The 27,733-nt window shown below is 42.1% G+C and overlaps 1 protein-coding gene and 1 pseudogene across 2 annotated transcripts; both read left to right on the forward strand.

The window, feature by feature from the left end:
* Positions 1 to 12,818: 12,818 nt before the first annotated feature.
* On the forward strand, positions 12,819 to 14,635 carry LOC306737105 (4-galactosyl-N-acetylglucosaminide 3-alpha-L-fucosyltransferase 9-like; annotated as a pseudogene). Its single transcript has 2 exons — positions 12,819 to 12,834; positions 13,813 to 14,635. The product of its transcript is annotated as a 4-galactosyl-N-acetylglucosaminide 3-alpha-L-fucosyltransferase 9-like (transcript).
* A 4,404-nt stretch (positions 14,636 to 19,039) lies between these two features.
* ldlrad2 (low density lipoprotein receptor class A domain containing 2) lies at positions 19,040 to 27,400 on the forward strand (the record flags this gene model as incomplete). The annotated part of the gene is made up of 5 exons (XM_079218179.1): positions 19,040 to 19,130; positions 21,865 to 22,350; positions 23,604 to 23,753; positions 23,894 to 24,034; positions 27,096 to 27,400. The coding sequence occupies 5 exons, from the start codon at positions 19,040 to 19,042 to the stop codon at positions 27,398 to 27,400; spliced, it is 1,173 nt and encodes a 390-aa protein (XP_079074305.1).
* Between the last annotated feature and the right edge of the window lie 333 nt (positions 27,401 to 27,733).

Here is a 27,733-nt window from a genome sequence, read left to right on the forward strand (position 1 = left end):
AGCAGGTGGGAATGCAGGAAGGAAAGTGGGAGGAGCAGCAGGAGGACAAGGAGCAACAGGTGTGGAAGCAGGAGGAGCAGGAGGACAAGGAGCAACAGGTGTGGAAGCAGGAGGAGCAGGAGGAGGACAAGGAGCAGCAGGAGGAAAAACACAAGGGGGAGCAAAAGTAGGAGGAGAAGCAGGTGGGAATGCAGGAGGAAAAGCGGGAGGAGCAGCAGGAGGACAAGGACCAGCAGGTGTGGAAGCAAAAGAAGGAGCAGCAGGTGTGGAAGCAAGGGGAGGAGGAGCAGGAGGAGGACAAGGAGCAGCAGGAGGAAAAACACAAGGGGTAGCGAAAGGAGGAGGAGAAGCAGGAGGGAAAGCGAGAGGAGCAGCAGGTGGGAAAGCAAGGAGAAAAGCATCAGGTGCAGCGAAAGGAGGAGGAGCAGGTTGGAAAGCAAGAAGGAGAGCATCAGGAGCAGCGAAAGGAGGAGGAACAGGTTGGAAAGCAAGGAGGGCATCAGGAGCGTCAGGTTGGAAAGGAAGAAGGAGAGCATCAGGAGCAGCGAAAGGAGGAGGAGCATCAGGTTGGAAAGCAAGAAGGAGAGCATCAGGTGCAGCGAAAAGAGGAGGAGCATCAGGTTGGAAAGCAAGAAGGAGAGCATCAGGTGCAGCGAAAGGAGGAGAATCAGGTTGGAAAGCAAGGAGGGCATCAGGAGCAGCGAAAAGAGGAGGAGCATCAGGTTGGAAAGCAAGAAGGAGAGCATCAGGTGCAGCGAAAGGAGGAGAATCAGGTTGGAAAGCAAGAAGGAGAGCATCAGGTGCAGCGAAAAGAGGACCGTCAGGTTGGAAAGGAAGAAGGAGAGCATCAGGAGCAGCGAAAGGAGGAGGAACAGGTTGGAAAGCAAGGAGGGCATCAGGAGCAGCGAAAAGAGGAGTGTCAGGTTGGAAAGGAAGAAGGAGAGCATCAGGAGCAGCGAAAGGAGGAGGAGCATCAGGTTGGAAAGCAAGAAGGAGAGCATCAGGTGCAGCGAAAAGAGGAGCGTCAGGTTGGAAAGGAAGAAGGAGAGCATCAGGAGCAGCGAAAGGAGGAGGAACAGGTTGGAAAGCAAGGAGGGCATCAGGAGCAGCGAAAAGAGGAGCGTCAGGTTGGAAAGCAAGAAGGAAAGCATCAGGAGCAGCGAAAGGAGGAGGAGCATCAGGTTGGAAAGCAAGAAGGAGATCATCAGGTGCAGCGAAAAGAGGAGCGTCAGGTTGGAAAGGAAGAAGGAGAGCATCAGGAGCAGCGAAAGGAGGAGGAACAGGTTGGAAAGCAAGGAGGGCATCAGGAGCAGCGAAAAGAGGAGCGTCAGGTTGGAAAGGAAGAAGGAGAGCATCAGGAGCAGCGAAAGGAGGAGAATCAGGTTGGAAAGCAAGAAGGAGAGCATCAGGAGCAGCGAAAGGAGGAGGAACAGGTTGGAAAGCAAGGAGGGCATCAGGAGCAGCGAAAAGAGGAGCATCAGGTTGGAAAGGAAGAAGGAGAGCATCAGGAGCAGCGAAAGGAGGAGGAGCATCAGGTTGGAAAGCAAGAAGGAGAGCATCAGGTGCAGCGAAAAGAGGAGCGTCAGGTTGGAAAGGAAGGAGGAGAGAATCAGGAGCAGCGAAAGGAGAAGGAACAGGTTGGAAAGCAAGGAGGGCATCAGGAGCAGCGAAAAGAGGAGCATCAGGTTGGAAAGCAAGAAGGAGAGCATCAGGAGCAGCGAAAGGAGGAGGAGCATCAGGTTGGAAAGCAAGAAGGAGAGCATCAGGTGCAGCGAAAGGAGGAGAATCAGGTTGGAAAGCAAGAAGGAGAGCATCAGGAGCAGCGAAAGGAGGAGCAGCGAAAGGAGGAGCAGCGAAAGGAGAAGCATCAGGTTGGAAAGCAAGAAGAAGAGCATCAGGATCAGCGAAAGGAGGATCAGCGAAAGGAGGAGCATCAGGTTGGAAAGCAAGGAGAAAAGCATCAGGAGCAGCGAAAGTAACATAAGGAAAAGGAGCAGCAGGGCCTTGTTCCCCCCAGTAATAAGGTGGAGGGAACTGCTGCTCGCTATTCCCCTTACCTGTAGGAGGCTGAGCCTCCTGAAGCCAGTCCCCACCGCCAGTGCCAACCGGGTAGTAGGGAAGCATCTCGGCAGTGCGCTCAGTGGCTGAGGAGGAAAACATGTATTAGAAAGTCCCCACTTCCATGATATATAAATAATCTCACAGCTGTTGGGGTTCACACCCTGATGGGGGAGAGAGAGACAGACAGTTCAGTAGCTTTGTACTCCGTGGCAATCCCTTGTTTTCACTTTATATTCCTTCTTTAATTTCTATTTCAGGTCAGTGAACGTCTCATGAGCTGTGTAGCTGTGAAGCCTGTCAGTCATGGTAGCTACCTATGAGCATGCCTGTGATTGGCAGAGCGAGTGAGGTGGGATGTTGTTGTGGTGTTATGAGCCGTTTTGACAGCGAGTCTATGACCGGGAGCAGAGGTGAAGCATGTTGAGAGGTTTTCACGGTGTTTACTGTTGTTTTGGCGTAGGCTACGGCCCACAGTAGCCTGTTCGGTTGTTTCCTTAATAAACACACCTAAAGCAAGCTAACGTCTCGTAGCTTTCCTGCCCCAGGGTCGTTACAATACTATGAACCAACACTGTAAGAACATGGACGAAGTATATATGCGGTCTTTTGTAGTCCATCTTTGGAAAATTGTAGTTTCAACGCTGCAGACTTAGTGACGTCACGGACAGAAACGGCACGGCGGCCATCTTTTTTCCACATTTTCGACGGCAAATTTGGAAAATATGAGCCCCGCAAACAAAAATAACTGTATTTCTCTATCACGATGCAAGTGTTGACACATTCCACACATTTTGTGCTAAAAGTATTCCGGTTTGACTGTATAATTATTATTTTAAACCGAAAAAACGTCAAGTGACCTCAAACCTTTTTTTTGCCAAGAAAAAGCCCAACGTTCCATTTATGACGATCCTTCTATTCAACATTTAACATTAATTTACTGATTTTACACCCCTTTGAGCATGTAAGAAACATAAATAAACACATTTGACATGAAATGATAATATTTCTTACCTTAAAAAGTTGATAAGCTACTGTGAAACTCTGGTCAGCAGGTGGTCCTCAGCGAGATTCTCAGTCAGCAGGTGTGTTTTCGGTTTTCTTCAGGTCGGTTCTTCAAACGTTGGTTCTCCAGAAGGTTTTTAGGCGATCAGGTTTTCAAAAGATTTCAGCTTTGCAGCAGAAAAAAATTCGCAGGTTGACTCTTGTGAAGTTGAAGTGCGAAGGAACGATTTAGAGAATCTGCATGCTTTATATAGTCTCGGTAGAATTCGCCGTTCTGATTCCATGACTTTGACGTACGCGCGTGCTTGCGTACCTGCGTGAGCTACCGAGGGATGATAGACGGATGGATCTTCACGTGTCTCTGCAGAAACTCCAGCAGCATCTCATACACAAGACATGTCCTAACGATGTATTTGAACAACTTCATTCATGGAACAGTTAATAAGTTGCCACCTACCAGAGTCTAATTAAAGTAACAGTACATTGTACTGTTGTGGACCATTTCCAAGGAATTACTCAAACTGATCCTGATAAGAAATGTTCAACAAAACTGAATGATTTGGATGTTTAAAAATATTCTTTTATACCAGTTTATCACACTAATGACGACTTACAAATGTGTGGTTGAAGGGGTTACAGTCTTGGCTCAAAGCTCCACAATCTTGAGGTTACAGCAAATATCTAAATTCTTTTTTTGAGATCCTAAATGTTCATTTAGTTAATTTACCTTGGAATTAAGCTTTCATATTATTGACTTTGCAGTTCACAGACACCATTAACACAAATTGCTAAAGGAAATACTCAGAAATGCAACTCAAACAATATATCAGGAACACAAACAGTTTATATATTTATAAAAAGAACTGTACATCACATTTAGCCCTACATATAAATCACTAATTTTACTGCAGCATGTAAAATGTATTAGCTAATATTAAAACTGCAGAACAAATGTGGTGGCGAATCCGGTCTCAGCATTTGTAGAGCGCTTCGTACGCAGGAATCTCAGTGTTGTTAGGGGGCGTGGGTGTGATGGCCGCGCTCGTTGCTGTAGAAAAGACACAATAATATAGACAGTAAATCTAAACACATGTTCTCACATCTTAAATGTGGGAACAGAAAACCTGATGATACACACAACATCTAAATGTCTACAACCACTGAATGTTGTTTTCCATGAAAGAAAGCGACATTTTAGGCACGTGTCAGTCAGAACAGCGGTAAGCGAACAGCATTCCTTCGGTGTTATGGAAATTAAACGTAGTGAAATACTGAAATGTCTTTAAGCCTTTATTAAAAACAGATACATGGAATAATTCAATTGAATGAACAGAGCTCTTTCGCCACAAATGGTTAAGAGATCTGAGCCAGAAAAATAGTTCAGAGTTTTAGACACATTCTATAAAATTTGCAAAAATGAAATTGGCACTGGCAGCTCGTGGCACCGACTGACACCTATAAGGAGAGGACAAGTGGAGATATTATTTGACTTTTATTTAAAAAACAAACATAACATTTCGGCATAACCACTTGTCAGTGTCATGTGAAAAAAAACATGAAAAAAAAAAGTGAAAACGTTGGCATTCACCAAGTTGATTACCTACGACTTAAAGTAGGCTTAATAATTAGTAAAGATTGAATTCAGCCCTTTATTGTGACGTTGTATTACAGCACTGTTGTGTTCCATGTAGCCTTTATTTATCAGTTTATTTACTGCCTAAATTGTGTCTAGTGATTCAAAGCAATCAGTGAAAGTGTGATTCTTTGGAAGGTAACAGTTTGTTGGAGGAATGACGTCTAGTGTTTGTCTACCAAATTCTTTATAACGCAACATACTTATGCCGTGTTCACGCCAAACGTGGCGCAAGTTCTCCGCCGGGCGACGCGATAGACTCGTTTGAGGCGGCGCAAATAGCACGTTTGACGCGGGGCGAACAGAGCGAAGGACACGGCGCGAACAGAGGGCGAGTTGAAATATCCCAACTCTGCTGAAAAAAAAACGCGCGAGTCATAGTTGCGTCAGCCAATTAGCGTTCAACCTGCTTTGGACAGTTACCCAAGTATGTAGATTTAATCTCCTTCCATGTTATATCACTGATAATTTGCTGTCTTTTAGTGTAGCGTTACTAAAAACTGTACAAAATGTGGATATATTATCTTTACAATAAATTACATATACATATCCCCCTTTTGTTAAGTTATCTCTGCTGTGAGCTAATTTACAGTGGAAGAGAGCACTTGTCAATTGTCTGACATCATTTTTTAAAGTGCACCAGATGAGGCCCAACCCTTCACTCTGGGGGAGCCGATGGCTGGCAATACGTTAACATCATAAGTGAAAGATATTTCTGAAGGCCCATCTAGCATACGTGTTATGAGCTGGAAAGAGGAACCCAAATAAGCCTCTCTTCAAGCCGCAGCAGCATCACCTGTTGAAATGGGATCAGAAGTGTTAGTGTGAGCCTCACATTTCATAAACACAGATAGTTTTAGGGATCAGTATGGCTTCTAGCAAAGTCAGTGAGTAATGGGCTTTCCAGATGATGTCAACAAGGCCTCTGTGATTCTACATTTCATTTAGCTGACGCTTTTATTATTATTACATTTTTGCTCTCTATACACCGTTTTTTTTACTGTAATTGGCTTTAGCATACCCTGCTTTATATTAAGACTCGACACATCCAAGATGTTAGATTTTTGCTGAGATCACAACCTCAGCGTTTCTCAGTCTCTCACTCCAATCTCAGACACGCTGGCGGCCAGTTGCTCTTCTCTGCTCTTTTTTTTCCCTCCGCGATTTTATGACTCCCGCAATAATCTCGCGACACAACGAATCGATAATGAAATTTGTTGCCAACACTTTTGATAATCGATTTTTATCGATTCGTTGTTGCAGCCCTCGTGTAAATGTTAACCGTTTTGTTGGCAGCGAGCTTACAGGCTTCTGTCATGCTGCGTTCACACCAAACACATTGCAAATTTGATGCGCGAGTAGATTACAAGCAAAGCCAACGCACGAGGTTGCGGAAAAGCAAATTTTCCGCCGGGTGGCACAAATGACGCAGCGCGAATTCGTAAGAGTTGAAATTTTCGTGACGCTGAGTTGCGTAAGCCAATCAGCGTTGAGAAGCTCCGCCCGTCATCACCGCCGTTGCTGAATCAAACTGCTGCTGGTCCGCCTGAAGTAGCGCTGGAAGAGGCCGTCATTCAGACGCTGTTGTGGGACTACGGACAATATTATGAACCCAGACACGATGGAGTTCGATGTTCCGACGTATGTGGAATTTACACAACAAGTATATAACAGAACTAGTGGTTATTTCCATGGTGGATGGCGGAAACGGTAACTGTTTTTACGGAGATAAGCCACGCCCCCTTTCAGGCACGAGTAACATTCGCAACGCGTTTGGTGTGAACGCAGCTTGAGCAGAAAAGTGTGATGCCAATTTGCCACCAGGTAAATGACAACTAGTTCTGCTTTATACTTGTTGAGGAAGTCCCACACACGTCGGAACATCAACCACCCCCGTGTCTGGGTTCATAACATTATCCGTAGTCACACACAGCTCCGACTCCTCCAGGACGAGTGTCTGAATGAAGCCGCTTCCAGCGCTCCTTCAGCGGACCAGCAGTTTGATTCAGTAACGACGGTGATGCCGGGCGGAGCTTCTCAACGCTGATTGGCTTTCGCAACTGTTTTGGTGTGAACACGGCATTAGGGCTGCACAATTAATTGCATTGTAGTTGCGATCACGATTTTGGCTGCCACAATGCGTGCTCTGCTACATATCAAATCAAGCGCTTCCTCAACTAACAGTCAGCCAACCACCAGGGGAGAACGAGATGGGAGGTGTCATGCGCGCACACCCTGCAGCGACAGCCTCAAAAAAGGCTCCGTCTGCAGTCGACTCCGGTATTAGTAGAAGAGTAGAGAGAGACAGACAACAGAACAGAGAGCAGACGGCCGCAGGTGTCGCGTGAAAAGTAAATAAAATGTCAGGAGCAGAAGGCGACAAGCTAGTCCCTCGAAAAGGATCATAATCTATTGACTCGAAGCTTTTGGGATTTAGGGTAAGCGATGTTAACCAAGAACAAATCATGTGCACAGAGTGCATTAGAGTTGTGTCCGCATAGCAATACAACCAACTTGTTCAACCACCTGAAAAACACCACAAAACACAGTACAACGAATGCATTAAGGCTAAAGCTAACGTAGCTCCGTCCATGTCCAACGTCAACCCAGAAAACCATAACAGCGACCCTGCATAGCGCGGCAGCGAATCCATCCACCTCCCAAAGACACTGACATGTGTCCAATAAATACTGTGAGGAGTGAAGGCTTCAGAAAAATGGTCAAGACAGTAGACAAGATACGTGATCCCCTCACGCAATTATTTCTCCAAACAGGCATTACCTGCACTGTATGAAAAACGTCAGGGGAAATAAAAAGGGATGTCACAGTATAAGTTTTATTTTGATGCAAAGACGTGTACATTAGCTGGAATGTAGCACAACATGGAAGTGAAAGCAGTGCTCTGTTGATTTAATTTTGTGTAAAAAGTGTTTACACTATTTTATTAATATTTTTCTTCTAAGAGATGCACTGTGATAAGGACCAGTCTGATGCAAAGATTTGTATATTAGCTGGAATGTAGCACAACAATGGAAGTGGAAGCAGTGTTCATTTAAACGTGAAAGCGGAATAAAAAGATGTCCCTAAAATGAATGAATCATCGTGATAAATAATAGTGATCTCAATATTGATCAAAATAGTAGGGATTAGGATTTTGGCCATAATCGTGCAGCCCTACTCCACCCACTCAGCTTGGGCTTCTTGACGGGTGTCGAACGAGTGCCGTTTGCTTGCCACTGTCCCGACACCTGACTGAAACCTGCCACTGCAGTGCCACGGGGAGGATCTCGGCCTTGCTGCATTTTATGGGATTATTTGTCCTCTGTATATACAGTAAAATACCCATGTAAAGGGTTTATCCCTCATACAACTTATTGTTTTCTTTTACTTAGGTTTTTGCACGAATTACATTTTAATTGGTGAGCTTTAAAAAAAAAAGCTACTGGTTGCATCAATTTACCTTCAGGCACGGTGTTCAAGCATGCATGGGGTCTGGAATCCTTTGCAGTTGATGATGGGAGTAGAGTGTAACAGAAGTCTTGGCCACTCGAGGCAATTTGGGGTCCGAGTGATTGACGCAGAAAAGCCCAAATCGTGTGGCCCACTCTAGGTTGTCCATCAGGGACCACGCTGTGTAACCCCGGATATCCACGTTAACTAGCAAGTGAGCAAGGAGGAGTAAATGAAAACCTTTAGGATTGCAAATACACTTGAGATTCTTAAGTAAAAGATATTCGGTATCTTGGTTTGAACATGACAATTATTCTGCGAAAACGGCAAGATTGCTATGATCCAATCCACTGCAATCATTTCTCAGAGATACATTACATGAGATATTGTCAATGGTCTCTCTTAAAACATACCATGCAAGTTGTGGTTTGATACTCTTAAGCACCTGGTTGAGGTATTTTTCATAGTAGTAGCCACTATGAATAACTTCTGTGATGATAATAGGTGGATTTCCATACTCATCCTTAATGAAGTTCAATATCCTGCGGAATCCAAACGGTGAGACCTTCAGCCGATCAGCAATCGTTCCTTCACCCCTGAGAAGATCAAATCAGTGAAATGGTTTAATTTTACAAAAATGAAGGTACAGCGTCAGTGTTTGGTACTTGCTTCGCAAATAGCTTAGCAGTTTTCCAAAGATAACTCAACAGGGTTCATATACATTTTGACCAATGGATTTCCATGACCAAACATTTAGTGAAATCTCGGTGTATACATGAAAAAGTGAGAAAATGTAGTATTTATACCAAAAATGAGAATTCAAAAGGATACAGTATACCTTCAATGACACAAATGAATGAGACAATAGTTTGATTAAATGAATAAACATTTATATTGATGCCTGTGTGTATGCCTGCTTATATTTTGAGCATCTTTCTTTTAAAAGCATATTAATTATTTCAAACTCAGCATAAATGAACATTATGAACACATGAATATAACACATTTCCATGACTTTTCCAAAACGTTTGGGATTTAATTTATTTTCAAGAACTTTTACCAGGTTTTCCATGACCGTAAGAACCCTGTAGTTAAATAAAAAAGCAACCAATATAAAACCAGGTTACTGTTGCATCTTCTCACCTCAGGAGAGAGTCCACATCATCAAACTCAGCATAACCAAAGCCCTTCAGCCTCTCTGGTTACTGGGCTCTCGAGGCAGACGCACCGCATTGATCTGGTGAAGGTGGGGACAGAACCACATGTGAAAACAGAATGCACTGATCTGGGACCAGCAGTTCACCCACACAAGATCAGGAGACAGCGAGAGCAGTGTGCAAATTAAAAATATGGAAGAAATTGATCGACTTTGGAATTGAGGAAGTGGAAATGTTTGTCATGCATGTTTTCCTTTACCCTAAAATAAACAAATGTATTTGAGTTTCAGATATACTAGGCTACTTCAGCACTTTGGATTAGTTTGAGTTGCTTGTACTTCACTGGAGTATTTTCATTTTATACATCTATAACGGAAATATTGTATTTATAACATCACTACATTTATTTAACAATATAATTAGGTTACTTTTAAGATTCTAATTCTTAATACAAAATATAAATCAACTAATGAATAATTATTTATTATCAAGTAATACATAATTAAAGTAGTTCAAATTAAATCCACCTTTAACAGCAGCAACATTAAAGTGATGAAGTGAATGCATCAATAATTACATTGACTTACAGCAAATATATTATTTTAATGGACCTGGTCTGGCTACAAATAACTTTTACTTCTTTAATTCAATTGATACTTTTGCCATTTTTCTTAACATAATGCTTTTAACTGAAATTATTTTACAGTGCTCTTGTAAAAAAAAAAAAAAAATCTTATACACATTGCTTGTATAAACATTAATAATAATGACACCGCAAAAGAGTCACAAAGCATAACAAGCAAGCCGGAGTTACCGTGTCAGTTCAAGACGTGTCGGTTGGGTGAACTGGGAAAATACTTCAGAGATAAATATTTAAATTACAGATGAAATTTAATGTGGACTAAACAAACTAGTTTCACAGGATGTTCAGGTCATCATTTAAGGCTCCTGCCTGCAAAGAGCAACAAAGACTGTTTCACTGTTTGTTCCCTTGCCAAAGAGTTGAAGCGTTAAAAACGCATTAACGCAGCAAACTATTAACGCCGTTAATTATTTGATCATGCGTCAACACTTTTTTTTTGCATTGGGAGGGGCTTAATGCTGCTGCACACAGGTGCTGCACTTTAAATCTCTCCCAGACGGCGTAGTTCAGACCTGGGCATCTTACGGCTCTCCCAGTCCGGCCCGCGTGAGGTCAATCAAAAAATAAAAAAGATGCACGCCAGAAATGGAATACAACGGCACTGCTTTTACTTTGAAGGCGATTTGCGTATGTGCGCGCGTGCTTCTACAGCCTCACAGACCGGCTTGTTGCCAACAGACTGACGCACGTATTGTTCTGTAGTGTCTGTGCTCACTGCTCAGCAGGTGCTGCCGCGAGCCGCTCCGCCTCACAGAGCGCTCAGCCTCACAGGAGCCTCGCTCTCCGCGTCCAGAGTGAACATTAATCGCGCTGCTGAGTTACCCGTCAGCTGTCCTTAACATCTCCACCTCATTCAACCAGACTTCAGTGCACTTGTTCAAGCCAACACAGACTGGACTTTTCTCACAGAGTAAGAAAAACTGAACAAGATCAAAAGCACTGATTGCTTTTGTATGAAGTTAATCAATTTCTGTTCTTTAACATACATCTTTAAAAAAGGTAAGCAACAAACTGAACATGGACAAAAGAAGGAGTGGCTTGTCCCTCACAGGGACCCTTACTACTGAACAGACTGTTTATGTTGTTCCCTGATAAAAGACAAATGTTTCTTTTTCAGCATGATATTAAGCTGTTTTACATTAAAATAAAATAGTCTAACATCTGAAAATAAATACAATATTTAATTGAATGACCAGTCATATCACAAAAATAAAATACATCTTTTTTTTCTTACCTAGCATATATTTTTGATTTATATACTGTTGTTAACTTGCTGTTGCTCCAGAGTGCCTGCTATATTGTTCTGATAACATTACTTTAAAATAAAAGCGTGCAATACACTAGGATTTACTTCATTATTGAATTTGGCGCATAATGCGATTAATCGCAGAAGAATCATGCGATTAATCAGTTAATTTTTTTCAACTTTGCCCAGCCCTAATATATATATATATATATATATATATTATTTATATGTATGTATATGTGTGCCAAGCCATGGAAGAAGTCTTTGATGGATTCCTCACTGACATCATAGGGCAGGTTTCCCAGGAAGGCCGTGTAAGGTGGGCTGCGGGGCAGTCGGGACCGGTCCACGTTGGGCTCACGAGCCGAGTGCGGCGCTGTGGGCAGGATGGACCGGTCGATGGACGGACGCCGGTCCTCCTCTGTGTGCCACGAGGTCGAAACTGGAGGGGAGAGGAGAGAGAACATCTCAAACAAATACGAAACAAAAACTTACTGCCAGCTACTGCCCAACAACAGAGGATTTTAAACACCAACTAAAAGAATTCCCAAAATATCATATTCTGCCACGAGTGAGTGTTACACTAAGAAGTCAACGATGATTTTCCCGTATTTATTTTCTCCTGCAGACGACAATAAAACACACACATTGTCTTCTGGTCTCTCTGCACATCCGCTTCCCTCAGCAATGCACAGTATCATTGTCTCTAGACTTTAACATGTACATTAAACTTAAATTATAACCATTATTTCCAAAACCATGAATCGTAATATACAAGGGGAAACAGCAACACCAAGTGGACAAAATAAGCAACTGCAAGAGCTAGTGGCGAAAATTATAACATTAAAAAAAAAGAAAACACATACCTGGAGACGAAAATAAAACACAGTGGTTTCTGGTCTCTCACTCTTCTGCACACCCGCTTCCTAAACACGAAAAAAACACAGAATTACACTGAGAAAATATAACTATGTAGTGGCGGTGCGATGTAATGCAAATGGCGCCACGAGGCTCAATCAAAAAGCCACAAAACATTCATGTTCACGGTCTAAATGACACGCAACAGCTGGACACCGTGATCGTATTAGCGACCATAACCGTGTGTAACATAACCGGTTACATTTTTGGAGAATATAACCAAATAGTGCGACATAATTTTCCACACAATTTACCTTCAGCAATGCATAATATCTAATTGTAAAGAGTAAAGGGGACTACGGAAGCCTAGGAGGCGCAGAAGAGGACACGTGAGAGGTCATTACCGCAGAAACAGATTGAGGAAATACCACGAAATAAAAATGACTAATTAAGATCAAATTCACACACTCAACCGGATAGTTAAATCAAAAACAAAAAACATATTGAAAATAATAAATGGTTACAGCGTTCGACTCTTGACAGAACCATCATTTTATATTGTATTTTTGTCGCCGTAAACAAGTGATATTTTCGTGATGAAGATGGATAACTTTTCGTGATAATGCTGTCGCAATCCTAAATGAGTGCTGCAGAAAGCCGCTCCATCAGAATTAGGGTTGGGTACCGAGAACCGGTGCCAATATGGCACCGGTTCCAACACGTCCGGTTTAATAAGAGAAATACATTATCACAACACAATATGTAAACATGGTGCACACTCAAGGTGAACGAATAATATTTGATACAAAGAGTTCATTTTTTTTTCATTCTTGTTTGTTGTAAGGCTGTGATTTATACCACTTAATATGTGAATATGACAAACTTAATATGGCCAATGCCCATCTTTGAACAGATGGTAAACGATCACATATGGGTGTAATGTTTGGGTATTCATACACTTATGACCATATATAATTTATGATACACATCATAATGTGTTTGACCACATTGACTTTGTCATATATTCACATGGTTTAGGTGTCCCTTATTAAATTCAAGTGAACTCAACTGTTTTACATCTGTGTTCTTGGCTGGTTGAATTCTTAATTTTATGGCTCTGCTTTTCTTGTTCCCTCCTTTGCGTTATTGTCCACATTGTGTATTTTCACCTCATAACAACACCACAAAGATCTGCCTCATTAATTTGTAGTTCTACAAAGACGTTTTGAATGGTCTGATATTAAACAGCTGTCTATTAGTTTGAGAAAGCAGCGATATTGTAAAGCGCTCCGCAGGTCACGTCAACATGCTCCATGGAGTCGCAGTTGGTCGCAAGTTGATCTGTTAGCTCTCTGCCGTTTAAATGTGACTGCTGACTGTGTTATAGATGATTTGATTATAAATCCACAAAAAAATCTATTATGTCTATCCTGGTGTAGTGGTAATGCCACTGACCTGTGATCCTTTTCCACCCAATGATATGAGTTTGAATCCCGTTACTGTTCTTTTTTTAAATATATATTTTTATAGTTTGAAGTTAAAAGGTTTGAAGCTGCAGTTTGAAGTCAAGTGTTTTGTATGTACTTATTTATTTATATCTATAGCATACTTTAAACAGTCCATAATATTGTTCAATTTGAAAAAAAAAAATGTCTTGGCAATAAAAAAGTATCGGTTCAGGCACCGTTTAGGCACCGGTATCGTTTTAAAAGTATCGGTTTAGCACCAGTATCGGAAAAATCCAAACGATACCCATCCCTAGTTCTGACAGATGATAGATCCCTCTACAGCAAAGCACAGGGAGTCATTTTCTTCCACAGAGATATAGACTGGCATTTAAAAAACATACCGCAGGACCCCCTTCAAGCTTTTCAGAAGTGGATTTGGTTCCATGTGGAATCGCCAACGAACACAGCGAAGATACCGGATCTGGACCACCTGTTCAACTTAACACTGAGCTACAGAAGAGATGCTGACATCATCGTGAGGAATGAGCTCACTATCAGACAGACAGAAATGAAAGATGACTTTGTTCAGCCCAAGAAAGACAAACTAGTGTGCTGGATTGTCAGTAACAAAGCCCCTGAAACTGGAACAGCTGAAAGAGAAAGATATTATCAAGAACTGTCCAAACACATCAAGATCCACGTCTTTGGTAAAACCTATGGAGGGCACTTTTTGAGTTATGATGAATATTATTCAACCATGGCTAGCTGTAAGTTTTACCTCTCATTTGAGAACTCAATCCACAGAGACTACATCACAGAAAAGGTTAACGGGCCCCTCGAGGCGGGGACAGTTCCTGTAGTTTTGGGTCTGCCAAGAGAAAACTACGAGCAGTTCCTTCCCGGCGACGCCTTCATTCACATAAATGATTTCCCTGATGCAAAGTCCCTGGCAGACTTTCTGCTGGACATGAATGGCGAGGAGTACGCACGTTACTTTGAGTGGAGGAAGTTCTTCACAGCCACCCCTCATCTGCAGTCAACCAACAATGAATTCATTCATCCTATCTGCCTCGCCTGCGACCACAAGACAGGGATTTCTATGTAGTTCATGACCTTTATGACTGGTACTTTACATGAAAGCATCAACGAAGACGTTGTTTGATAGTGGCTCACACATGCAGATAGATACTTGAGAATTAGCACACTGTATTCTGATTTAAGTAGCTGTGATTAGCTTAGCGTAAACACTGGAAACAGGGAGAAACAGCTAGACCAGGGGTCGGCAACCCGCGGCTCTGGAGCCACATGCGGCTCTTTAGCCCATCTAACTCCCTGAGGCTTTGACAAAAAAATAATAATGTTTTTATTTTATTCATTTTTGATTTATTTTTTGTGGAAAATCTTTCAAAGGGAATTCCTCTTATCTTGGAGTTTGAGGTGATATTGGGTCACTGAAAATAAAAATAAATGTTTAAATATTTCTATAACTAAAATGTGCATCACATCCTGTCACGTCACTGTCAAGCAGCTTCCCCTGCAGCTGGCTACTCATGATTCACAGAGCGGTTAAATAAAAAAATAAAAAAGTCAAGGAGAAAAGTAGTTTAATTCTGCGTGGACATATTCATTTGCTTTCACTGCCAACGATGCTGCTGACCTGTCTGCTTGATATGTGGCGAGAAATGAGCAAACAACAAAACATGTCATGTTGAAAGACTCTTCCAGAACAAGCACACAGCATCTGCTGGAAAGTATCAAGCTGCAGATGAAGAAGAAGAGCGATTTCTCAACTGCTGCAGCAAACTGAGCAAAGTAAATAGACTTTCAGGAAGTGGATCCAGTCTCCAAACTGCAATAGTGCTGCTGGTTGTGTGACAGCTCGTGAGACACTGAGAAGTCCGTTAGTAAAAACGGATCCGTCCTTCTCCGTTTGCGGTGCTCTAAAAATCTGTAGTGAGGACGCTCAGTGTAACGTAGCAAAAGATATGCGTTTTAAAATGGAAACCTCACTTGAAGAGCAAGGTATTGAACCCAGTACCTTGTGATTACAGGGCAAACCCTCCACCACATGAACCACATATACAGACTCAAGGTCTGCCTAGTTGTATTTTTAATGGACCTTAATGTAGCCGACACATGACTATTTTTTTTTCTCCTCTTCATAAGAGTTTGATAGTTATAAACAGGTAAAATAGCAATACAATGTCAAAAATTTTCTTTATTCTTGGTCTATAATTTCAGAAATACAACAAACTATAGTTTTTTGTACATATAATATGACTATGTATAAAACTTTATAAGCCGTGATATCAAATAGCGTTTGCGGCTCCAGACACATTTTTTTTGGTGAAAAAAAAGGCAAAATGGCTCTTTGGATATGAAAGGTTGCTGACCCCTGTCCTAGTTAGTCAAAATGGGCCCTGAAGGCCACACCTACACACAGCTGCCTCACGAATGCGAACAAAACCAGTTAATTAAAAAAACAGTTAATCTTGAACACCTGTTCCTCTTTTTGAAGATGGGAACCACCGCCCCGGTCCTCCAGTCCATGGCTCTGTTGGGGGATGCGACATTGAAGCGGCAGGTCAGCCGAGACAGCCCAACAATGTCCTTGAATGTCGACTTTCTATCTCATAATTATGATTTACCATGGGAATATTTATATTATCACAGTTACATTTTCATCTTATTTTTTTCTTTTCTGGACGGAAATGGGCTTCCTCACTTATCTGCAGTATTTATATATTAGATTATGACCAGGCTTCAACCTGGACATGGTTTAAGAAAGACGGTTTCCCTAAAACTAACCCACTAACTTAAAGACCCAAGTTAAATTATCTCTAACAAATCTAAAAAAAAGTCAACACAAATGAAATGTAAGTTTAGCTTCAACAGTTAAGTACACAATCTAAAACTTGTCAGAGCTCTTTGAGTTTAAGAGAAGAAGTAAATGGACATCACTAAACAGGGCTGTGATGTTTTACATTGTAGTATTGATTGCACAATAACAAGGTATGTTATATAGGTCCAGTTTAATATAAAACACAATTGTAGTACAATATATATACTATAACCCTGCTCCATCTCTCTATTAGTTTGGGGGTCCTGGGCCTGAAACACGTTGAAGACCCCTGCTTTAGAGCATGGGTCTCAAACTCAAAAAAACGAGCCTCGCAGCTTCAGAAAGGACTCGCGTCTCAGCAAAGTCTTTTTCATAAAGAAATTCATGGAAGATGGCAGAATGGATGTTTCTGAATTTGATGATCAAAGATGGGTAATAGACCTTGCTTTCCTAGTGGACTTTATTTTATATTTTTTATTCTATTGTAATTGTAATTCTTTTAATATGTTCCTATTGCACTGTGTTGATTGTTGTTGTTTATCCAATGTATGCACCACCCGTCAAGACAAATTACTTGTATGTGTAACATACCTGGCAACTTATGAAAATGTGAAAAGCCTTCTCCATGAAAAATCTCAGCCATTTCACACCATGCAGATCTCTTGTGGATGAGGGCACAGCCTTCAGTGGTGAGGAATATGCCTCTGCTATTGAAAACCTACTGCAGGAGTTTGATCTGCGTTTTGCTGACTTCAAGGCACGCCGTGACACTTTCCAGCTGTTTGCAGACCCCTTCTCAGCGGATGTGGAGAGTGTCCTGAGAATGTTGCAAATGGAACTTATTGACTTGCAGTGAAACAGTGATCTAAACGCTAAATTCAGGAAACCAGACATGACTGGACCATTTATGAGAGAATTGCCTCCATCCTTCCCTGAGCAGACAAAAGTGATCAGTCGGGTAAATGTGCCTTTTTGGAAGCACATATCTGTGAGAAACCTTTCTCGACTATAAACTTTAATAAATGCAAGTACCGGTCCAGGCTTAGTTATTCCCATCTTGAAGCTGTACTCAGGGTTTCCACTGTGACCTTGATCAGGGTTTCACTGTGACCTGGATCAGGGTTTCCACTGTGACCTGGATCAGGGTTTCCACTGTGACCTGGATCAGGGTTTCCACTGTGACCTGGATCAGGGTTTCTACTATGACCTGGATCAGGGTTTCCACTGTGACCTGGATCAGGGTTTCTACTATGACCTGGATCAGGGTTTCACTGTGACCTGGATCAGGGTTTCTACTATGACCTGGATCAGGGTTTCCACTGTGACCTTGATCAGGGTTTCCACTGTGACCTGGATCAGGGTTTCCACTGTGACCTGGATCAGGGTCGATGTGGCTCAGCTGTGTGATCAGAAGCGCTGCCAGGTGTCTGGCAAGAAATAGAATAAAGTACAAATTCAGGGATTGCATTTGTTTGTTGTTGTTTAAAACAAGTATTTGCACTGTTATAAAAATCTATAGAAACTGCTGGTTGCCTTTTTATGTTAAGTATGACAAAATATGTTATGAACGTAAAAGTAAATAAATAAGTAAACTTTCAAAAATATGGTGCTTTCTGTGTGGCCCTCCGATGAGATCACAATACCAGCGGTGACCCCAAGTCAAATTGAGTTTGAGACCCCTGCTTTAGAGGAAAGGACGTCTCATGTTTCTTAAAACATATTTCCTCGTGTCCTATCACCTCGCATGGTTTCTCTCCATGCACTGCTGGAGGACTAAGACGCAAGGAAAAGATGGAAGTGAGGGGAACGGGGTCCAAACAGTGAAATTACAACTTCAAGGTCAGTCACGTGATGCCATGGGGTCCAAAAACACCTTTTCTCCATTGACTTACATTGGGACAGAGACATCTGTCAATAAGCAGATTTCTAGGTTAATCAACTTATCAGTAGAAACACTTAAATAGCCCTTATTTAAATAATGTGGTGTTAAAAGTTGTAAAATGCACTACTAGCTAAATCCAGGGTTGTTTTCCTTCCTCCATTCATGCAAATGAGAACGAGGCTGGACCTGAGGGCTGGAGGCGGGGCTAAAGGAATCCAGTGCTCTGGTTCTCAGGGCCCATTGATGCAGAAGATAGATGAAGATCTGGGGATCATTTCATCTGTTAGAAGTCTAACTTTTTATTTGCTTCACGCGCCACTGAGAACGGTCATAAATATGTCGTTGTCATCCATGGTGGAGACATGAACGATAACAGAAATATAGGGTTCAGTTTCCAGAGAGAAAACATAATACTATCCATGAATGCTACACACAGTGGAACTTTTAACGCGTCACTGATAGAAAAATAACAGTCACGAGGAAGAAGGAGCATACAGGGCACTAATCATGGACAATATTGTGGAAGTCTAAATCAGGAGGGGGAACTTTTGTTTATGCCTGGCTTGACAGCTGATTGGTTGGGCGTTGTCGTGGAGACGACTGGACCGAGAGGAGGTTCAACTGGAATAAAAGCCAGAAGAGGAGGCTGTTATGATGGAGAGCAGCGCGGCTGGCCTCAACCCACGGATAGATTCCACACACCGGATCGATTCCTTCACGAACCGCCGCGTCCGACGCGCTGACGAGCAGCGGTAATGAGTCCGGTGCCTCTGTGAGCTCTCCTCTCCTCCGCGCGCACTCGTGCCTCAGCCCGGTGATGATGGAGGCGCAGAGCTGCCGGCGGCGGCTGCTCAGGCTGCTCGTCCTGCTCGGCTGCATGGACCTCCACAGCTCGGCCATCGAGACCGGTAAGACATCAGACACACTTCTCACTCACGGATGGATGACGTTGGCACCGTGTTGAAAGGTGACGCACGAGCACGATACTCCTTTTAGTCCGTGCGTAACGCTGTGATGGCGGGGAGAGTGGCACAGGTCGTAGCCCATCTCTGTCTCTTGACCAATAGAATAAAGAAGCTACTAACGTTGACTTAAGTATTGTTTCTGTGATGCTAAAGATTTATTCCACACATCACACACATTGTTTCTGATCTTTCAGAGCTCGCGTTCTGGCTTTGCATTGTTTTGTGATGCAGTACAAGAGTTTAGACGTCTTAATCGCCATGAAACTTTCCCAGCCGATTACTCACATGAAGACTATTCTTTATTTTTTTTGTAATTCATGGTTTTGTTATATTTAGATCTAAAAATGAGGCATTATCTTATAAAATATGCTAAATATGATAATATGATCATTTCCATAGGTTTCCAGAACATAAATGTGAACATTAGATTAAGCCAGGTTCGGAATTATTGTTACATTTTGTTGACATATTAGATTCTGACGTTTTTACAGAAAGGAATTACAGATATCTCTATGTGTCACTCCATGAATTATAAAATACTGAAAGCATGTTTTTAGGAACAACATGTTGTCCATAAGAATGATATCTGAACACACCCGTCTGTAAAAACCATCAGAATATAGAGGAATGAAACTATAAAGTTTGGTATAAGAGCTACTGAAGATTTTTTAGTTGAAGACAACTCTAACAATAGCCCAAAATATGTTTTTGTCTGGGATTACTTTCTTTAAAAGCAGATGGAAAAGTCTTCACTGCTTTAGAATTTTGAATTTTGAATTTTGAGAATTTTAGATGCGTCAGGTGGTGCTCGTAGCTTCCTGAAAACCAAACCCGGGGATCGTTCTCATTTCCTTGATCCTCTGGCTTGAGACCCAGAGACGACCTCAGCGCTCCACCCTGAAGGACATCACAGTTCTTAAAATGCATCTTGAAGAGCAAGGAAAGGAATCAAGAGGATACAAAATCAGGAAATGAGAAGAACTCTAGATATACAGAACACAACGGTGTACAACAGCCATGTGTTTTTGTCGATATGCAAGTACAAATGTGTGCAGGGGAAGCTGTGGATCAGGGGACAGAGTTGGCGGTTCGATCCCCGGCTCCTCCTGTCTTTGAGTGAGACCCTGAACTCCAAGTTGCTCCCTGGGTGCCGCAGCAGCCTTTGATATACATTATTTTTTTTTAAATACACCTTTCATGATATATATATGATATGGAATTCAGTATGACATGATAAAAGCCCGCTGTTATTTTCATGCTGATTCACTGATTCTAAAGTGTAGGTCCACAGAGGACTGAATCCATTTCATGGAAGTGATTGAATACTAGCCTGTGTTGAGTCACCAGTGTTGGGATAACACATGATGGACCGTGAGGCTGCTGCCCTTTTCCACACAATGCTGTCTCAGACACATTTCTCACTATAGTGTGTCATACACACCTTCACCCTCTGGCTATGCTCTCTGAAACGTACTCCATTTACAATGACACCTTTTTAAAGAGTTGGATTTTCAGCCTGCAAAAAACATTACTGGGGACTAGGTGTCCTCTGGTCCTCCATGTTTTTGGACAGTGTCCCCCGAGGCTTTGTATTTACTTGTGCGGTGCAGAGAGGATGAGCTGTTTCCCACCAACAGGGGCTCCCGGGCTTTGGGACATTCCTGGAGGTCAGTGCAGGAGGATCTAGTTGTCTCCCAGGGAAACGGAGCTAATAAACTCCGGGGGTGGTCGTAAATTTTCTCATTATTTGGCTTGTGGCCCAGAGGCAGTGGGTGGTGGGGGGCTGCTGGGGCCGGATCTGTCCACCCATCTGCCATCACGGTCCAGCCTGGATGATTTAGCTGACCAGGTTTACTTTGTGTCTGTGAGTTTCTACATCAAAACAAACAATTGTTTGTTTTGATGCACAAACACTCTCAGACTCTCCTATAATTAGATTTAATTTATTCATGTCTCCTTTATTTTAGTATCTACATTATTGTATCTTTGTCAAATATTTTATTCTTAAGATTTGTCTTTTCCCTTTTGCTTTACGTTTTATTTGATATTGTTCTCAAAATGCAATCATGTATCTTTTATATTATCTGTTTCATATTTGTAAATGCAAATGAAGGTGGTTTTGCGACAGTGGTGGTTTACAGTGGAAGAATAGTGACATCCCACTGACTGAACCCATCCTTTTTTTAAATATATATATTTATTTATTGAATTCCATAATAAAACATACACTTCAGGCACTTTTTGCTGTCATACTTGTTGGCATACAATAGTACAAAAATCCCTTGGATGAAAAGAAACTTAATAACAAAACCGCTCAAAAATAAAAGATGAAAATAAAAATGAAAAATGAAATGCAGTTCACTACAAAGCCTTAGCAAACTTATTCCCTTCCATAAATGTTAATCAATAAGCCTCAGATTGTGTATGTTTCTCAGATTCCTGAGATAATGATTTCATGTCATGTCAATGTTATCTTTACACATCGGACAGTTTTCTTTTCATAACAACTAAGATGAGTAATCTTAAAAACAGCATGAGACTCCAAAAGACTCAATTCCTTTTGTGATCAGTAATATCCCATATGTTTTTTTAAAGCTGTCTGTTTAGAGTTGGACTCATTTCATGATTTGACCGCTTGTCTCTGTGGTACCTGGCTCATGTGGTTTTGTCTTGTCAGTGAACGTGGTGGACTTCTGTGGCCAGACGATCCGTGGAGACGGCATGATCGTCAACTCGCACCAGGAATCCAAGAAGTACTACTTTGTGACGATGGCGACTGACTGCCACCTCACAATGCAGGCCAGCTCCCCTAAGGACAAGGTCCAGTTCCACTTCCGCTTCTTCCTGGTCTACAGTCTGCTCCGAGTGGCCCCTCTGAGTCCGGCCCCTTTCTTTCCAGAGTCCCCTCGTGGCTCCGGCCCTCTCAACCCCAGACTGGAGCCCACCTCTGGTGAAAGCTCTGGGGACCCGTGTCACGCCGGCTCATACGTTCAGTTCTATGATGGACGGGACCGGAACTCGCCTCCCCTCGGGCCCCCTCTTTGTGGGAAGAGCCCGCCCCGGCCGGTGTTGTCCACAGGGAACTACCTGACTCTGAGGCTGGTGACCCGGGGGACTCAGCCCCGCGTCGACTTTGTGGGGGACTTCACGTCCTTCAGACTGGGTGAGAAAGACACAGACACGTCCATCCGTCCGACAGATGCTTAGACTACATTCATACTATAATATGATGGTATAATGATCCAGAGATTCTGAAATCAGAAAATAATAGAAGAGGTTCGTTATTTTATCTAATCTTGGAGTGTATTATCTCTCTTATACCATACAATAGCTACTTGTCTTCCATCAAATTGTGTCTGTAGCCAGTTTAAGTGAACTGGTAACATAGCAGGAAACTTTAGACCCCAGTTTATCGAAAAATAGGTTTTCACGTAATAGGAATTTGCCTTGGTGTTATTGATTTTGAGCTATTTTTAGGTGTTTGATCTTAAAGTCAAGTCAATTAAAGTGCAGATATATGGATGGATGTTATTATACTATTGGTTGAAATTGGTTGGTACTAGCTTACAGGGAGAGAAAATGATTTGATTTCAACACCTAAAGATATGTGAATTAAGGTTCTAACCACCAGTCTCCCCTTTACAGACACGGACACTTTATGATCATCACATGCCGTTTCGGAAAGAACATGTAGTTTATTTTGCATGCGGTACAAATATGTACCTATTCTAAAAATGGTGTATGAAATAAGATTCTTCAGAAATTTCTAAATGTCAACATTTTTAGATACCAAATCACAGCCTGGGTTCCTCTATGCTGTTCCTCGAGGTCTTGGTGTCATGTCTTGGTCATGTGATATTTTGGAGGCATTTTTGGAGGGATTGATTTATCAATTCTTGAGCTGTCAACATTTTGCACCAAATCTGTTTAATAAATGGCATAAAACCTAAAATTACTGCAACAACTTATACGATATAAACTTTTATCAAATTGTTACATACCCTTATAAGCTCTAAACTATCAAACATTTGTATATGAACACATTTTAACACAATGTTCATTACAGATTTATGTAAATAATTAATTGATGCTGAGCTGTATCTTAAATTATTATTATTTAATTTTGTTATGTAAGTCATCATGGGCAGTCAATTAAGAAAACGCAAAAATAGCAAGTTCAGTGATTTTTTAAAATTATTTTTGGCCAGAGGGTCGGAGAGAAATACAACTGAACACTGAATAATTTGTGTACAAATAAATATAAAATGATGAAGTGTAAAATAAAGTGTACACAATGTTACAATTAAAGTTGTATGATGATGAAGATGAAGACGAATTGAAAGCACACTGTGAAAGGGTTAAATAACTTAAGTATTAAGTACTTTAAGTAACTTCATTGTTATCTATACTCTTCAGGTTTCAACCAATCAGATTGCAGCAATGAGCCCTATTTCACCTGCAGAAATGGGAAGTGTATCCCTCTCAGTCTGGTGTGTGACGATAAAGGCATTGACAACTGTGGGGATGCAAGTGACCTGGAGGAAAACTTGACCACAGGTTGTAAAGGTCAGTTAAGTGATGAGGTGACATTTGTGATGCTGATATGTAAAGATTTTATTACAACTTAAAATGTATTAGTTGATCTATACGGTTCAACAACATCTTTTCCCACAGATAAAATCTGACCCCAATCTGTCCTTCATCAGCAGGTCAGCTTTTACCGCCTGACCCTCCGCCGCCAATAGCAACCCCACCCCCACCTTTTGTGAATCCGCCCACAGTGCCGATTCCTACTCATAAAAACTGTGGCGTGCCAGACAGCGGTCCCAGTCATGAGTCTGTAACAGGTGAGTCGCAGCTTTGACACAGTAGATGTCTATTAATTCAACTGGTAGAAACACTCTCCACCGGCTGGAATCTATCAAGGTGTAACGCACCAAGCTTATGTCCTGCAGTCGGTTGGTTGGTAGACAAATGAACTAAGTGCCCATTTGGATGCAAAGTGTCCTGATGACTGGGCATAAAACTAATGGAGGTGACTATTGAGTCGTTAATTTCACTAAAGCCTCGTAAACCAATAAATGGTGATGGATTCTCACGGCAGGGAGCAGCCTTTTGAGTGGTCTGTTTCCAGCGTCAGAGGTGCAAACACGGACTGTCTGGGCCCACCTGTCAGCCTCTGATTGCTTTTAAGGCCCGGCCAAGTCTGGCCAAAGAAAACAGCTATTCTTCCGTTCTGACTGTTCCATTGAGAGAGGGAGAAGGGGATTCACATTAGCCTACTGTGCAAATTTCTAGCTGTTTACTAGCTGAGAACTGTTTCAATGCACCCTGGTCAGCCCACCGTGAGGGACCACAGGCTGGATGAACAGATCCGGCAGCTGTGGTTGAATTTCTTTCATTTTCTAGTAGTGTAAATACTGGACATCTGAACAGTCAGTGGGCCCCAGGCATATCAATATGTATGGTTCATTGACTCCATGAGTAACTTAAATGACAGCTACAGTCAACCTCAACATCTTTGTCAAGACGATTAGAGAGGTTTGCTAGTTTGTTAACTTTCAACTTGGAAGTTGGACCTGTATCTCTGAATTGGGCAAAAAGGGTTTTAATGGCATAATAAGATGGCATAACGAGTTGTATTTCCCAAAATGTTGGATTGTTGTAATTTAGAAGCTCATAGTTACTGTAGTTGTAGAATAAATTCCTGATTTTCATTATCTAGACATCTCTTTGATTGGTGGTGGTGACAACACTAAGGCCGAGGTCACACAGCTGTTTTTAAGGAAACATTTTGCATTGTATGTTTCTGAAAACCATGGATATGGATGAATGTCTAAGTTTTTGCATTGGTCAGAGTTATTGTAGTATATCGAGGAATGGTTATTCAAAGGTATTTGTTTTCATAATGGGTATAACAAGAGAGAAGGTCCACTGAGGATGGATAGGAGGAGTAGTGGCTGGGTCAAAGGTAAATGTTGAATTTATGCTTATGAAATAACATTGTTACGCTTGTTACTTAGCATTACATATGAAAAATACGTAGCGTGGTTATTTTTGTATTGTTATTGCGTTGTTACGGCTGTTATGTTATGTTGTCATGTTGCGTTGTCACGTTGCGTTGTCACGTTGCGTTGTCACGTTACGTTGTTGTGTTGTCACGTTGCGTTGTCACGTTGCGTTGTCACGTTGCGTTGTCACGTTGCGTTGTCATGTTGCCTTGTCACGTTGCGTTGTCACGTTGCGTTGTCATGTTGCGTTGTCACGTTACGTTGTCACGCTGCAGTCTTTGCCTCTGAGATATATGGTAGTGCCATAGAAGTATAAAGTAGTGGTAGTAGTAGTAGTAGTAGTAGTAGTAGTAGTAGTAGTAGTAATAATAGTGTCAGTAAAATCAGTACATGAACACAATTGTTTGATTTGTAATTTATTTCATAGGTGCTTTGCATTGATCATTTATGGTTGTGGGCATGTAGAGGCATGTGAGAATGAGCCAGCTGCTCAAATTTACAGGTTGATTTCAGATTTATGAAATGAAATAGCTCACTGGACAGCATACGCAAGGTTTTATAATTGTTTTAGTCCAAAACATTTACTGTATTTAGTGTATGCACTGTTTTATAATTGAACCCCCTGATCTCAGCCAGGTGTTTCTGTAATGACGACCGCTGTAAAATTATCGTTATACAAGCAATGCGCTTGAAGTCCTTGTATAATACCCTTCATACAATCGTACCAAGACACAAAGGTAAACTCATCAAGCTGAGTCTGGTAGTTCTGTTAGCTGTTAGGCAAACACACTGTCCAAAACCATCACAGTGTGCAAACTGTTTCTGCCACACGCAGATGGCCATTTAAGAGTGGTGAATGAGGGGTCAGCAGGCAGTGGCAGTATAAAACAGATCGTAAAAGGTCTTCTGAGAAAGTGTGAGTCACTGCAACCATGAGAGGGCTTTGAGCATGCAGCAGAATGCGGGATTAGCTGTGGACAGACACAGAGGTGCACACTCACTCAGTCACACAGTCAAACACACAACTGAAAACATCACCTCTCTCCAGGTCTGGTGCAGATTCTTTTATAACAATAAAACCCATGATGCAGTGCTTACTGGTGTTTGTCTGTAATGTCCCATGGCAGTCGAAGAAGATTTATTTCTGTGGTTTGATAAACAGTGTTTGCTCTACTACATCAGAGGGCCTCTGCCAGCAGAATCCATTCTTTATTTGCCTTTCTAAAATGTATTTGAACTGATTCATGTCCTCGATGTTAAAGTTACACATGTTGACAAATAAAAACATTTATTATAATTATTATTATTATTATTATAATTCTTTGGTTCAGCATTTATTTAATTTGTGTTTCACCAGCCACCAGACTAAATAGACCACTCAACCCCCAATAGAACCACTATTTGTTAGTCTACATCTGAATACTTCCTGATTGTTTGGGATCTGTGGTAATAAACACTGTGAGACCTGTGACTATCATCTCCAAACCCACTAGTCCCTTCTAAAGATGTAAAGATGTAAATCTAAATGCAGTTTTATCTAACTTTTCTCACCTAGGAGTAAAAGTGCATTTGTTGGGGGACTATTTTTGATTGAGGCAGTAGGAAGGCAGACAGGAAGCCAGAGTCAGGCCAACACAGAGGAGAGGAGCATCAGGAGGATTTGGTTTCTGGCGGATACAACATAGTTTCAGTAGTGAGTGGTGTGTGAGCCTCCTCAGTCTGTTGCAGCTCTGGGGGGACAGTGTACAGACTGAAGAGCTCAACCCATAGTGAGAGCCACAAATAGTAGTAGTTTGGTTAAAAACATACAAGTTATATAACTGTTTCCCACCTGCATTATAACTTAAATCAAATAAGGCTGCCATGTGAATAAAGTGTATTTTTGTATGATCCCTAGACTCCCCTGCCTCCCTGTCCCTGCTGGTTCTCTACATCATCCTGGGTGTGGTGGCCGGCGGCGTGGTGCTCTGCTGGTGCTGCTGGTCGCCCGGCTGGTTCCTTTGGCGAGTCAGCGTCTGCCGCTTCTTGCCCTGCTGCAACTCGGCCTGCGCCTCCTGCCAGCTCTGCGCCCGCAGCTGCACCCACAGCAAGGAGCACCGACTGGCAAAGGTCACCCCGCACACACCAGCCAACGGGGCCCCTTCAGGCACGGCAGCCACCGCCAACGGTGCGAATGAAAACATTACCACGGCGGCTGTTTAGAGCAGGACGGCGAACACGTTGATCAGTTTTCACATCCTGAGACTTGGGAACAGTGCAGCGGAGCACAGGGCTGGAGATGAACAGTAACATGACCAAGTGTCTTTATAGGGAAAGGCGGAACGATGTGGTCCAGTTTGCAACGCTGACACAGTTTGGGTTATACTGTGTGTGGTTTTTGTGCTTTAAATGTAATGATGATGCAGGTGATGAGGCTGCTGTGTTTATGTTGTTATGAGAAGGTGAAGCAGGGTACTGTATGACTACGAATTGTGTGAAAAGTATGAATGTATCTGAAATGTTAGGAGTAAGGGTTCTTACAATTACTCAAGAAAC

This window comes from Taurulus bubalis, assembly GCF_910589615.1.
Source record: "Taurulus bubalis genome assembly, chromosome: 5".
NCBI classification, from domain to species: Eukaryota; Metazoa; Chordata; class Actinopteri; order Perciformes; family Cottidae; genus Taurulus; species Taurulus bubalis.